The following is a 13,123-nucleotide window of genomic DNA, read 5'->3' as shown; positions in this document are numbered from 1 at the left end:
AGAAGGGGCAGCAATTGGAAAAGATGAATAAATAGAGAACAGGAAACACTGAGATGACTCTGTGGAGAGTCATTTTCGGTCATCCTTGGCACAACCACTTCAAAGCTGAAACTCACAAATGCCAGAGGGGAGTCTGCACAAGGCATTACTCTTGATCCAACCATGTTTGGCTTCTTAGAAAGGAAGAACAAAGGAAGAGCCCATCTGTGACTGAACAGAGCAACTGTTCAGCGTCCAAAAAAGTTCAACAACGTTGCGGTGGCAGGAGGAAACCCTTCCCACCCCCAAAAAAATCCACAGAGTCTTAACCAGTTGAGGTTTGGCTTCCGAACAGGTAAATAAATACGGCATTGGGCCTGCAGGTTTCCTGCTAGGAGACAAGATGGCAGAGCTGGCAATGGGATGAACAGCTCTAGGGATGCTTTGGTCTTCTGTGTTGCAGGGCTGCAAACGGAAGGGAGCCAGATGGCAGGAAGGGTGGCACTAGGCGGCCAGTAGTCCCAGGATCTGTCCAAGCCAGGAGAGAGGAACGAGGAATGAAATGTGGCTTTTGGCAGATCTGCTTGGCGACACAAAGTCAGCGTGCGGCAGAGCCCAATGCCTCGTCTGAAAACTTCCGCAGCGTTACTATTTCCAGCAGACAAGAGCAGTCACGAGGCCAGGCAATAAAACGTGGAGCTATGCTGAGGAAGCACAGTGGAAAGCAGGAACCCGACTCCTTCTTTGGCAGTCGGCATCCTTGGTGAGAGAGGTCTCCTGAATTCTCCACTTCAAGTATGTATCAGGAAGTACAACGGCCCAATGGTTCTTGGCCTGGCCACTGGGTAGCTGAATTTAGGCATGGAAGCTACCAAATGCAGAGCAAGATCCGTCCACCTTAGATTGGAATGCCAATAGTGCTGACCTGTTCCTTCAATCCCAAGAGGCTGTAGGCAATGCGCTTTTGGTGTCCTGGCAGGCGTACCCCAATTCTCTTGATATCCCTGGGAATGGGAAGAAAACAGATGTGACAAGGTCAGTGGGAAATATTGTGAAATTCGGAGTGCAAAGGTAAGGTTAACCTGTATTCCTTTAACTCCCACCAGCATAACTGGGCATTCAGTATCTCCATCTTTCTTGTAGAGGTATCATTAAGAAAGAAACCGAGGTCACTCACTGCAAGACATATGAAGCCACAGCTTCAATATCACACAAAGGTTCGCGGCAATCCCAGTGCTGAGAAGGTGTGGACTCCCCCTTGCCATGATCCAAGGAGGCTGGGCACCCGTCTGCTTTTAACGAGCCGCTCCTCGTTTTCCTGGCCTCATAAAGTGGCTTAATTATAGGGTGCAGGCTTGAACCAGCCTCTCCCAAGAGAGAGGGGAGAACAACAAGAGGGAGCAACAACAAGATGTGTGAGCCCCCGCCCCGACACAATGGAAAGGTGAATTAATGATCAAAATACAGGAGAGACACTGAAGTATATAGGAACAGAAAGTCGCTTCCTGGACCGCATTCGTATGAACGAAAGGCAAATGGGTTAGGAACACCCCCTGCCTGAAACCCTGGAGAGCTGCTGCCAGTCAGTGTAGACAATACTGAGCTAGGTGGTCTGGCTCAGTGTAAGGCAGCTTCCTATATTATCGAAAAAGGTGTCCTTTGCTCCCGGTGTTTTGCACCCATGCTCTTTCTACTACAGGATTCTAACAGTGGAGTCATGTGACAAAAGAAGGGAGCCCTTCTTCTCTCTGGAAATCAAAGCAGAAAACAGCCTCATTCTCCGCTGTGAACGGGTCAAATGGACCATGATGTTCACAGCCAACTGAGTTGGCTTTTCACAGAGGAGCCTGAACTCCAGCTACCTCCTCTCTCAGGAGGGGAGCAAAGGCTTCAGAAAGAAAGACCATGGGAACAGGAGAAGCTTTCTCAGCAGGCATGGGGGGTGAAAAACTGGAGGAAGAGTGGAAGTTGCCACACTCACTCATTGGTCATCTGCACCACCTTCTCAATGACATTGTACCCAGCGGCCACGAAGTGTTCTGTATATTGGTGCATTTTGATGGATTCCAGCCACTCGGCCACAGTTCGGAAAGGGATCCCTTCTGAGCCACTGGTGCTGGGTAGGCGAATGGAGATCCTTCAAAGACAAAAAAGGGACCCCGCCTCTTTAAAATTCGGTCTTGTCTAAGGGTGCCCAAGTGGATGGAGAGAATTCTTGGGGGGCTTATGGGCTGGGAATTTCCCCCCCTTCCTGGCACTGTTCTAACATGTTTCCGTCTCAAAGGACTGGAGAGGGGAAGGGGATGTTCAGAGACAACAGTTCCCAACCCGTATCTAGGGATTCTGAGAGCAGGAGGCCCAGAAGACAGGCACGTACCGAGGGTCAAACTCAGCCAAAGTCTTGAGCGACTCAGGAGCGCGGATGAGCTTGTCCAAAATGCTAACAATATCATTGAATTTGGGTCTGTGACTCCTCTCCTGTTGCCAGCACCTCATCATCAGCTGGTAGATGGCAGAAGGACAGTCCATGGGTGCTGGGAGCCGGAAGCCTTCATTAATTGCTTTCATCACCTGTTTGGGAAGGTAGAGCATTGGAAAAGTGAACAACAGTGAAGGGGATTCAGCTTGGAAAGACCACCCCTAGCCTTGCAGACATAAACTTTTGAGGAACCCAAGCAACAAGCAGCTTTTTATGTAACTTCAGTCAGAACAGATGGATGGACTCACAGATGACTGTCTGGGCAAAACTTATCATAAGACTGAGCCCATGTTGGGGGCAAAGACGTTTCCACACACAGCTAGGGTGGGATGTGGAGGGGGGGCACCTCGTAACATTGCTTCATTTAAAAAATGGACCTAAAGACAGAACTCAATTTGCATTCTGGAACTGGGACTGTATCTCCTAGATGCAGGAAGGTAGCTGTGTTGGTCTGACGTAGTCGAGATTATGTTGTTGTTGTTCAGTCGTTCAGTCGTGTCCGACTCTTCGTGACCCCATGGACCAGAGCACGCCAGGCACGCCTATCCTTCACTGCCTCTCGCAGTTTGGCCAAACTCATGTTAGTAGCTTCGAGAACACTGTCCAACCATCTCATCCTCTGTCGTCCCCTTCTCCTTGTGCCCTCCCATCTTTCCCAACATCAGGGTATATTCTAGGGAGTCTTCTCTTCTCATGAGGTGGCCAAAGTACTGGAGCCTCAACTTCAGGATCTGTCCTTCTAGTGAGCACTCAGGGCTGATTTCTTTGAGAATGGATAGGTTTTCTTGCAGTCCATGGGACTCTCAAGAGTCTCCTCCAGCACCATAATTCAAAAGCATCAATTCTTCGGCGAGATTATATATACATATATATATGTCCAGTAGTGCCTTAGAAACCAACTGGATGCTGGTACCAGAGCTTGCAATAAACCCAGATGCCAACTTTGCTGCCACATACACCCAGACAACACCATCACTGGACCCAACAACATCAAACATACCATCTCAGGCCTATTTAATTGCTCATCTTCTAACATTGTGTGTGCCATCAAATGTCAGCAGTGCCCTTCAGCTCTCTATATTGGACAAACAGGCCAAACCCTACGCCAAAGGATGAATGGACATAAATCTGACATCAGGAATCACAAGGCAGAGAAGCCAGTAGGAGAACACTTCAGTCTCCCAGGACATTCAATACAGGATCTCAAAGCAGCTGTCTTTATTACAAAAGAATTTCAGAAACAGACTTGAAAGAGAAGTTGCTGAATGACAACTTATCACTAAACTGAAAACTATGGAGAGACCTGGTCTTAATAGAGATATTGGATTCCTGTCTCATTACATATGCTATTCATCTGCATAATATCCCTTGCTTTTTTCCTGTAGGACTAATTGTAGTCGTTAACAGTCGTCAACAGGTTTACCATACCCATTGAGTCAATCACCCATCTCCTACTACCCTCCTGAGAAAAACCCCACCCTCCCACTATATATAAGGGTCTGGTGACTTCTGTTTCAGTGTATCTGAAGAAGTGTGCATGCACACGAAAGCTTATACCAAGAACAAACTTAGTTGGTCTCTAAGGTGCTACTGGACAATTTTTTAAAAATTTTATATATGTATATTTCGACTGTATCTCCTAGAATTAGCTTTATTCTCCATTAGCCAGAAAACTCCAAACACAAGGGATCCAACAGCAATCTGGTCACCAGTAGGGGCATCACTTGCTCCTTAGTTAGCACCCACACAAGGACATCCAATAGCTTACCTCGTGGTTGGAGAGCTCCCAGTAAGGCCGTTCACCATAGGACATCACCTCCCACATCACTATTCCGTAGCTCCAGACATCACTAGCCGAGGTGAACTTGCGATGAGAGATAGCCTCCGGTGCCGTCCACCGGATTGGGATTTTTCCACCCTGCAAGGGACAAGCACACCGAAACCCTCAGAACCGCTGACTCCCAAGGCACTCACTGATTTGGGGGAGAAAGCACCTTCTAATACCCAGGCTCTCTAAATACAGTGGTACCTCTGGTTGTGAACATGATCTGTTCCGGGGTGCCGTTCGCACTCCGAAAAGTTCGCAACCAGAGCGGCGCTTTTGCGCATGCGCGAAGCGCGATAGATACTTTATTGTCATTGTACGTAGTACAACTAAATTGAATGCCATCCCACATTTACAGCCACATATACGCATTTATATATTTACAATCACACATACACATACATACCACCCATCACGACTCCCCAAAGATCATAGCATTTGGTTACAGCATTTAAAATAGTTATAGCTCTTGGATAAAAACTGTTTTTTAGTCTGTTCGTTCTTGATTTAATTGTTCTGTACCTCTTGCCCGAAGGCAACCGTGCAAACAGACTATATCCAGGATGAGATGAATCCTGTAAAATGTTGTTTGCTTTTTTGAGACAACGGGAGCTATATAGTTTATCCAAAGATGGGAGAGGATGACCGATAATCTTTTGGGCTGTGGTTATGGCCTTCTGGAGAATTTTCCTGTCAGTGACTGTGCAACTGGCAAACCAAGCACAGATACAGTATGTAAGAATGCTCTCTATGCTGCCTCGATAGAAGGACACCAGCAGTCTCTCACTCAGATTGTTCTTCTTTAAAAGTCTGAGGAAATAAAGTCTCTGCTGGGCCTTCTTTACCAGAACAGAGAATGGTTCTGCGCATGCGTAAACTGCGCAGAACGCTTCTGCGCGTGTGGCAAAACCCGGAAGTAAACACTTCCAGGTTTGCCGCGTTCTTAACCTGGAAAAACACAACCTGAAGTGGCTGAAACCCGAGGTATGACTGTATGTGCTTTCCTCCGTTCAGGCAACATCTGAAGTTCCTGACAGAAAAGCAAAGTCTCAAGTTTTAGCCAAGTGGCAGATGTTGATGACTAGAAGTCAAATCCTTCCGGAACCAGGGCAGAGACCTTAGCCAGCAGTCATGGGAAACAAACCTTCCTTCCTTCCTTCCTTCCTCTTCTTTCCTCAGGTGTTCCTAGAGCCTGGATTAATTCCCACTGGCTCCCTATTATACTGAGCCGCAAAGCAGATTTCCTGCTACTGGTCACACGCATTCCATTGATCATCCGCTGCCAGCAAGTTAGAAGTTCCTTCCTCCCATTTGGACCCCCTATACCCCACCTTTCTGTCTTCCCTGTTTCTTACTCCTATACCAGTGGTGGCGAACCTTTTGGAGACAGAGTGCCCAAACTGCAACCCAAAATCTACTAATTTATTGCAAAGTGCCAACACGGCAATTTAATATGGGATAATTAATATACTGTAATAAAATGAGTGGGGGGGCTGCCCTGAGTTGTTGAGGGGGGGGCTTGGAACACAGTTGTTTTTTTTTGGGGGGGGGAAACACTCACACGCCTTATAAACGCTTCCTATGGCACGCGGAGCAGAAACAACACATAGAGTTTTGGGGGACATTTCCAGAGTTTTTTGGGGGGGCTTGGATCACAGTAGTTTTTTTGGTGGGGAGAAAAACACTCACACACATTATAAACACGGAGCAGAAGCAACACATAGAGCTTGGGGGGGGGCATTGCCCAGAGCTTTTTTGGGGAGGGGGTTGCTAAGACCAGCAGAGCTTTTGGGGGGGCTTGGATCACAGTTGTTTTTTTGGGGGGAGAAGAACACTCACATGAATTATAAACGCTTCCTATGGCACAAGGAGCAGAAACAACACATACTGTAGTCTCAAGGATCACAGGCAGCAACCAATCAATGAAAACCCTTGACAAAGCCACCAATCACGCAAACTACAGCCTGCTGGCTGTAAAAAAAATCCCACCAATGGGCGGGGGCGGGGAGGCAGGAATATAGCTGCTTTGGGGAGATAAACTACCTCTAAGCTGCTGCCGGCCGGGTGGGAGCAGTTTACTCATAAGGAGGCGTGGGGGGAAGCTGCTGGCCAATTTGAAAACCCCAAACAACGGCACTGCTGGCGTGATGGCGCGTGCCAACAGAGAGGGCTCTGCGTGCCCACTCTGGCACCCGTGCCATAGGTTCGCCACCACTGTCCTATACTATGGGCTGCTGCTCCAGATGCCCACCCGTCTCAGCTTCCTTGGCAACGGTGGGACAAAACCGTAACTTAACATGACGGGACAGCAACCGTCATCAACTCACACTTGTAGTGTAGGTGGCGTCAGGGTCATCCTCCAGGACGCGGGAGAGACCAAAGTCGGAGACTTTGCAGACGAGCTGGCTGTCAACGAGGATGTTGCGGGCAGCCAGATCCCGGTGGACATAATTCATGCTGGCCAAGTACTTCATACCAGAGGCAATACCCCTCAACATGCCCACCAGCTGAATAACACAGAATTCCCCATCTTTTTCCTGTTGAGGCAAAAAGGGAAGGAATTAGGACCAACTATGCAACCACAGAGCCTAGGGCTTGCTGATCAGAAGGTCGGCGGTTCGAATCCCTGCCACGGGGTGAGCTCCCGTTGCTCGGTCCCAGCTCCTGCCCACCTAGCAGTTCGAAAGCACATTAAAGTGCAAGTAGATAAATAGGGACCGCTCCAGCGGGAAGGTAAACGGCGTTTCCGTGTGCTGCTCTGGTTCGCCAGAAGCGGCTTTGTCATGCTGGCCACATGACCCGGAAGCTGTCTGCGGACAAACGGCGGCTCCCTTGGCCTATAGAGTGAGATGAGCGCCGCAACCCCAGAGTCAGACACAACTGGACCTGATGGTCAGGGGTCCCTTTACCTATACCTTATGCAAGCTAAATGCTAGCTTCTCAAGCAGAAGCTTTATTCCTATTGACTTAAAATATGTACTTGCTGCCTTTAAGAATAAGGGCTCTTTCAATCCATAAAAAAACCAATTATGTTGGAGGCAGTATGCTTCAGAGCGTCAGAAACTGCGGGAGGGGCGAGCGCTATTGCTCTCAGGTTCTGCTTTAGTGCTTCCTGTAATGGGCATCTGGCTGGCCACATTGCAAACAGGATGCTGAACTAGATGGGCCACTGGCCTGATCCAAAAGGCTCTTCTCACTCACAGTATACACGAGAAGGAGGCCAGCGATGAATAGAATAATACTTACCCGCAGGAATTTATCCAGGGCACCATTCTCCATGTACTCTGTGATGATCATGAACGGCTTATCTGGAAAGAGAAACGGGGAGAGAATTGGCTTATGAGATCCAAGTAGATTCCAAACTCTGATGCAAGTTGCACAGGAGTCTGGTATCTTGGAACTGCCCCAGCAGAAAGAGGTAGCTTGGAACAGGAACCCTGTAACAGCCACCAAGGTCCTTAAATCCTATCTAGGGATTCTTACATTTGGAGACAACTCCCTCTAGGCGGATGATGTTGTGGTGGTTAAACTGGCCCATGATGCTCGCCTCGCTCAGGAAGTCGATGCGCTGCTTCTCTGTGTAGCCAGATTTCAACGTCTTGATGGCCACCGGGATCTCCTTCTTGCTGTTCTTCAGGGTTCCCTTGTAGACTTCGCCAAACTCACCTGGCAAAAAAAGAAGAAAAAAAAGTGGAAGTGTTTAACACTGTTTTCAAATAACTACAGGGTGGGTGCGCCGGGGCAGCTTCAGCCTGAAGCTCGAAGCCAGCATTACCATTTCCCTTTCTGAAGGCTCCTTCAGAGACTAGTCTTGACTGCAAGAGGAGAAGAGACACGCTCTCCACCAGCCAACTGCATTGTGCAAGGTGGATGGAAGGCACCCTACCTGCCCCTATGACTTTCTGCCGGGAGATGCACGAAGGATGAATCTCAGTTGTGAACTTCAGGACTGCCTGGTTGGGGTCTTCGTAAGTGTGGGGGTCCACGTACGTCTTCAGGGGCTTGAGCTGGTCTGTGGGGCGAAGAGGAACAACACAGTGAAGGGGAGCTCTTGGCAGAGGCTGTTATAAAGCAGTCCCATGCCTAAACTCTCAGCTTTTCAATCATCGCCCACTGCCAAGTTAGTCTGTGATCCAGCAATGGAGCAGAGGGTGGACAAAAGACGTCCACTTCAGTCACAGCCTGCTAGGATGATTTTCAGTCAAACACTTAATTTGCAAGATGGGCGAGGTAAGAAGCAGGCAGGAAATTCTGGGTAAAATTCAAAAGCACAATGAAACTAGCTACTCATCTCAAAACCCGCCACCAATAGTCTTCTTCCCCGTCCCTCCATTTCTTAACTTAGTTTGAGTCTGCTTTTGCGAATACGCAGGGATTCTTCCACTCTTTAGATTAAGGTGTATGGTAGGATTTGCTCCCTACTTAAATATTTAAATTTTTCTGTCTATAACAGGAAAAAAAACTTTATTACACTGTGTGTAATAAAGTAAGCCTTCTTTGTTGACATGCCTCTCAAGAATCTTAATGTAAAAATGATTTGTTTGCCTCTAAAAATTACTGGGTTGCCTGTCCGGCATTTAAGAGGTCTTTTAGGACTGCCAGCCGAGAGTAAAATTCAGTATCGGGTGTCAGGAGTTTTATTTAGGCAGGAATAAAGGCAAACACGTATTCCTAAATGTACGCATGTTATAACTCTAGCAAAAGACCCTAAACCTCTTGTTGGTTTGTGTGTGTGCGAATACATGTAGAGTGCTGGACATGCATGTGGGTTCAGACACAGTAAATGCAACCCTTTAACAGTAAATGCTCAGTCTCAAGGTCTAAACAGCCTGCACTTTTTTTCCCCCCCTTTTCTGTTCTGCATGATGTTTCAGATCCAGCAAATCCCACTTCATGCACTGGTGTGGCCAGTGACCATTACTCACCAGACTTGGAGAAATAAACATCCTCTGGTGTCTGCCGGGCCCTTGAGTTCTTTTTCCTAAACGACAACAACAAGGGTTTTCTTGAGTGGTCCTGTGAGGCAATCCTATCCGCACCTTCTCCCACAGAATACCTTATCCACTAGACACAAACCTCCCTCCATCAAACTCTGTAACCTCTGTCCCATTCCTTCTCAAAGGCCTTTCAACTTATTAAAAGTATTTTTGTGTCAAGACACCAATGCACCTTTGCCAGTCCTTTCCACTGATTTCTGCAAAATATGCTTAATAATAATAATAAGAAGAAGAATAATAAATTTGTACCCCGCCCAGGTTCTTCACAGTCTCACCCCCCCCCCAAGGTTTCTGCCCTCCCAAATTTTGGCACGTTGCACCAATGTAATGGACGTGCAAGCAGGCCTACAAATGCAGAAGTGCAAATTCATGGCTTTAAAATACAGCCCCAGAAGAGAGAGCACATGGGGCTGGTGTGAGGACACCATGACTGAGCAGCACATTTATCTCCCTCTTTTAGTTTTGATGGTTTATCTTAAAAACACAAAAAGGAATAAACCAGGAGGGGAATCTCCAAAGCATAGCATGTTGAGCCATGTTTGACTGTGACATCAGATGGATGCTGATGTTGCTAGACATGGAGTGCTGTATTTGCATGTGCTAATGGAAGAGCCATTGGAACTCCCTGCTCCAGGTTTTTTTTTTCAAACTGCTTCTGAAAAAGGAAACCCCCAAAAAGGAAAAGACCAGACAGTTTGCCATCTGGCAAAAATGCTCACTTTCTGCAAACCATTTCTCTGAAAACTGAAGGCACTTGGGAGAAGTGTACACTCATTCCACTTTTGCCTCTGGAAAAATAGATTATGGTATCATTTCTTTTTATTAAAAAAAAAAAAACCTTGCAAAGCCTGCTAGACTGGAGGTAACAGGTTGCCTTAAGTTGCCTGTTTGCACGCCGTGGGGAGCAAAGGAACAGTCGGCACCCAGCTCTCCTAAAAGCCATTGTTGCCCCGCTGCCTTAAACAAACAGAATTTAAAAAATAAAAGCACATGCCTTCGGCGAATGAGCACGACAATCAGCCCCACCACCACGGCTGTGACAACGAAGCCAGCAATAGAACCCCCAATAACTGCAGCGGTATTTGTGCCATCAGAGCCTGTGGGATGCAGAGAAGAAAAAAGTGGTGGTTAGGAAAACATTGCTACCCGAAAACAGATTGCAAGTGTGTGTGTGTGTGTGTTCTCTTCCGGTGACTTTGCTCCAGTCCCGCCCCCACCCCAAAATTTACTTTCCTTGCTTCGGCATTAAACTAGAGGAGCTTTGCCTCCCCAAAACTCACGTTCATCAAGCGTCTCGAACTCGTGCTCCATGCTGTTGGTTCCCTGACCCTCCTGGGTCAGTGCTTGGACGCTCACCAAGTACTTGGTCCCAGGGGTGAGCTTAGGCAGGGTCACAGAGCTGCCTTCGCAGCGCAGTACCGAGTAGCTGTTCTCGTCCTTCTGCAAGGAAAGGAACACACACACAAAAATCGCATGGCTCAGTTTCTCTCTGTGAAATGGGCTCTAGGGAATTGGGGTTGGGGGGGCGTTGTTCAAGGTTAAGAAGAGCAGAGAAGTACCAAGGAGAGACAGATACCTTCTTCTTGTAAGTGACCTGGTACTTCCAGACATGGCTTTGCTGCCTGGGTGGGACAGTCCAGGATAGACTCAGGCTGGTTGTGGTGCGGCCATCCATGGTCACTGATGTCACTCGGGGAGGTTCTGAGCATGGGGAAGGAGGAGAGAGAAAGAGTCTGGCATGCTGCAGTGGATTGCACCCTCCCCAGCCAAAACCATTTGCTCCAGTCGCCAGCCAGCCAGTAGCCCCAGATCCATATAGAATTTGCAAACTCTTAAAGCCTCATTTGTAATGAGGCAACTTACGACTTCTGAGAGTTTGTTCAAATTACATCCGCAGGACTGGTGAATAAAAGTCCAACAGACAAATCACAAGACCCCACTTTGCACAGCTGCCTTCATAACAAGGGTGTGGGCCAAGTGCTTAAGGCAAGTGACACAAATTAGCATGAAATTAGCATATGCTAATCTATACGTATAGCTTCAAATTTAGACAAGCTATTTGTGTGTGTGTGTGTGTGTGTTTAGCTTTTACTAGCAGGGCTTAAGCTGTGAGCTAAAACTATTTTCTGGATGCAGTACACTCTATGGACTGGGCCCTCTGTACTGCTTGCAACCTCTTGGCTGCTTTATGCGCATATTAAAAGTAAAACTAAACTTGCTCTACAACTGAGCACTGCTACCTTTATCTAAAACACACACAGATGTCTCCTCCTCTGTCCCATACAGCTATCCAAAGAGCCTCTGGGCAAATTTGGATGGTGCACTGGGCTCTGCAGGATCCTGTAAGGAGGTTTTTTTGTTTTTGGTAAAACAAAAGCTTTAAAAGGCAGTGGTGGTTGGGAAACCTAACACAAAACACCCAGGGCTCAGCTCTTCCGGGCAATCCCTAGTCACATCCTTAGCAGCCAAGAAGTTTCTTTGCTGCGGCTGTCAAAAGGCCAGCATGTTCAAGAACCAAGGAATCCCTCTTGTGCGGTGGCATCGATCGCAAGAGCAGCCATGTTGGATCAGACCACATTTTGCCCCAACAGCACCCACCATACGCTTCCGGGAAGCAGTGCCTGAATACTCGTGCGGGCCAATGGCATCTCATAGCAAAGAGTGCCCATCTGCACCGTTTTCACTCAGCTGTGACGTTGGGCCCCCTTACCCGTCTGGTTGACACTGATGCTGGTGACGCCGTAGCTGCGCCGTGGGCTGAAGGAGGACACGCCGTTCTGGGCCTCTACCGTGAAGGTGTAGTTAACGTGAGGCTCCAAATCGCTGACGGTCAGGGAAGTGCCGGCCACGTTGTGAGGGTTCTCTGAATACCGGAGTGTGGCGTCGCAGGGGCGGCACTCTCCCGACTCCGGCCAGCACTGCTCACACGTCACACTGTACATGATGTCCTTGCGGCCACCCGTGTCCCGAGGCGAGGACCAGCGCAGTTGAACCTTGGCACCCAAGCCTATGGCTGTGACACCATGGGGAGCAGAAGGGGGTCCTGTGAATGGAGAACAACAAAAGGGCCTAATGAAAAGAAATGAACGCGTCTCTTTGATGCAAGGCAGAAGACCACTCCCCAGTTAGCCCAGCAACTCAGCACTCCTAGGCCTTCACTTCCAACTTTTGGCTCTTTCTCTGGTACTATCCTCCATCCCTCTCTCCTCGCTCCATCTCAGGTATCTATCCCACCCCTCACCAAATATTGTCCACAAGGACTCTCGCATTGCCCAGGAGCGAGTCTGCTGCTTTTGTGGCTTCCTGCCTTCCCTCCTGTGACTGACACAAGCTGAGTAAAACAGCAGTAGCTTATCCAAGGTTGCTTGGTTTCATTAAATACTGTACTTGCAAACTGCCTCTGGACACTGATGAATCTCCAAGCGGATAGCCGTCAACGCAGCAAGTCGTTATCATTTCCTGGGTCATGGGGCAATCGTGCTGCTTACATCTCCCACTTACTTGTGCACGACAGGGAAACAGGATCGGTCGGAGCCCGAAAATAGCCTTCCTCACAAGGGCACGAGGTGGAACCTTCGGAAGACGGCAGAGTGTGCAAGGGACATTTTGAGCAGGCGTTGTTGGAGATGTCCTCTTTGAAGAACCCAGGTGAGCAAGCTGCAAAGAAGAGAAAAGAAGAGTTGGGTTAGTCCTCCTGGGGATCTCAACCATGGCCCACAGCAGACAACGCAGACCGGTGTATGGAGAGGTGACTTTTATCGGAAAGACCCGAGTTCAAATCAAACCACAAAGCCACCGTTCGATCTCTTAGCCTCAGTTCCCCATGTGTTCAATGGGAAAGAT

General features: G+C 48.3%; 1 protein-coding gene across 1 annotated transcript in view; it reads right to left on the bottom strand.

Moving 5' to 3' along the window:
* Positions 1 to 621: 621 nt before the first annotated feature.
* The window catches only part of EPHA2 (EPH receptor A2), a 35,708-nt gene continuing 23,206 nt past the window's right edge, over positions 622 to 13,123 (bottom strand). The window contains exons 4-17 of the mRNA XM_033159330.1: positions 12,782 to 12,937; positions 11,991 to 12,323; positions 10,857 to 10,981; positions 10,561 to 10,720; positions 10,275 to 10,377; positions 9,209 to 9,264; positions 8,170 to 8,295; positions 7,767 to 7,949; positions 7,530 to 7,591; positions 6,611 to 6,820; positions 4,227 to 4,376; positions 2,357 to 2,550; positions 1,961 to 2,116; positions 622 to 983 (exon numbers count right to left, since the gene is read on the bottom strand). Of these exons, the coding sequence (XP_033015221.1) occupies positions 878 to 983; positions 1,961 to 2,116; positions 2,357 to 2,550; positions 4,227 to 4,376; positions 6,611 to 6,820; positions 7,530 to 7,591; positions 7,767 to 7,949; positions 8,170 to 8,295; positions 9,209 to 9,264; positions 10,275 to 10,377; positions 10,561 to 10,720; positions 10,857 to 10,981; positions 11,991 to 12,323; positions 12,782 to 12,937 (2,120 nt within the window). The 3' untranslated portion in view covers positions 622 to 877. The remainder of the gene's footprint in view (positions 984 to 1,960; positions 2,117 to 2,356; positions 2,551 to 4,226; positions 4,377 to 6,610; positions 6,821 to 7,529; positions 7,592 to 7,766; positions 7,950 to 8,169; positions 8,296 to 9,208; positions 9,265 to 10,274; positions 10,378 to 10,560; positions 10,721 to 10,856; positions 10,982 to 11,990; positions 12,324 to 12,781; positions 12,938 to 13,123) is intronic.

The sequence above is a fragment of the Lacerta agilis genome, chromosome 8 (assembly GCF_009819535.1).
Source record: "Lacerta agilis isolate rLacAgi1 chromosome 8, rLacAgi1.pri, whole genome shotgun sequence".
Classification (NCBI taxonomy): Eukaryota; Metazoa; Chordata; class Lepidosauria; order Squamata; family Lacertidae; genus Lacerta; species Lacerta agilis.
Note: the sequence above shows the minus strand (reverse complement) of the source record. Positions and strands in the feature narration are given on the sequence as shown.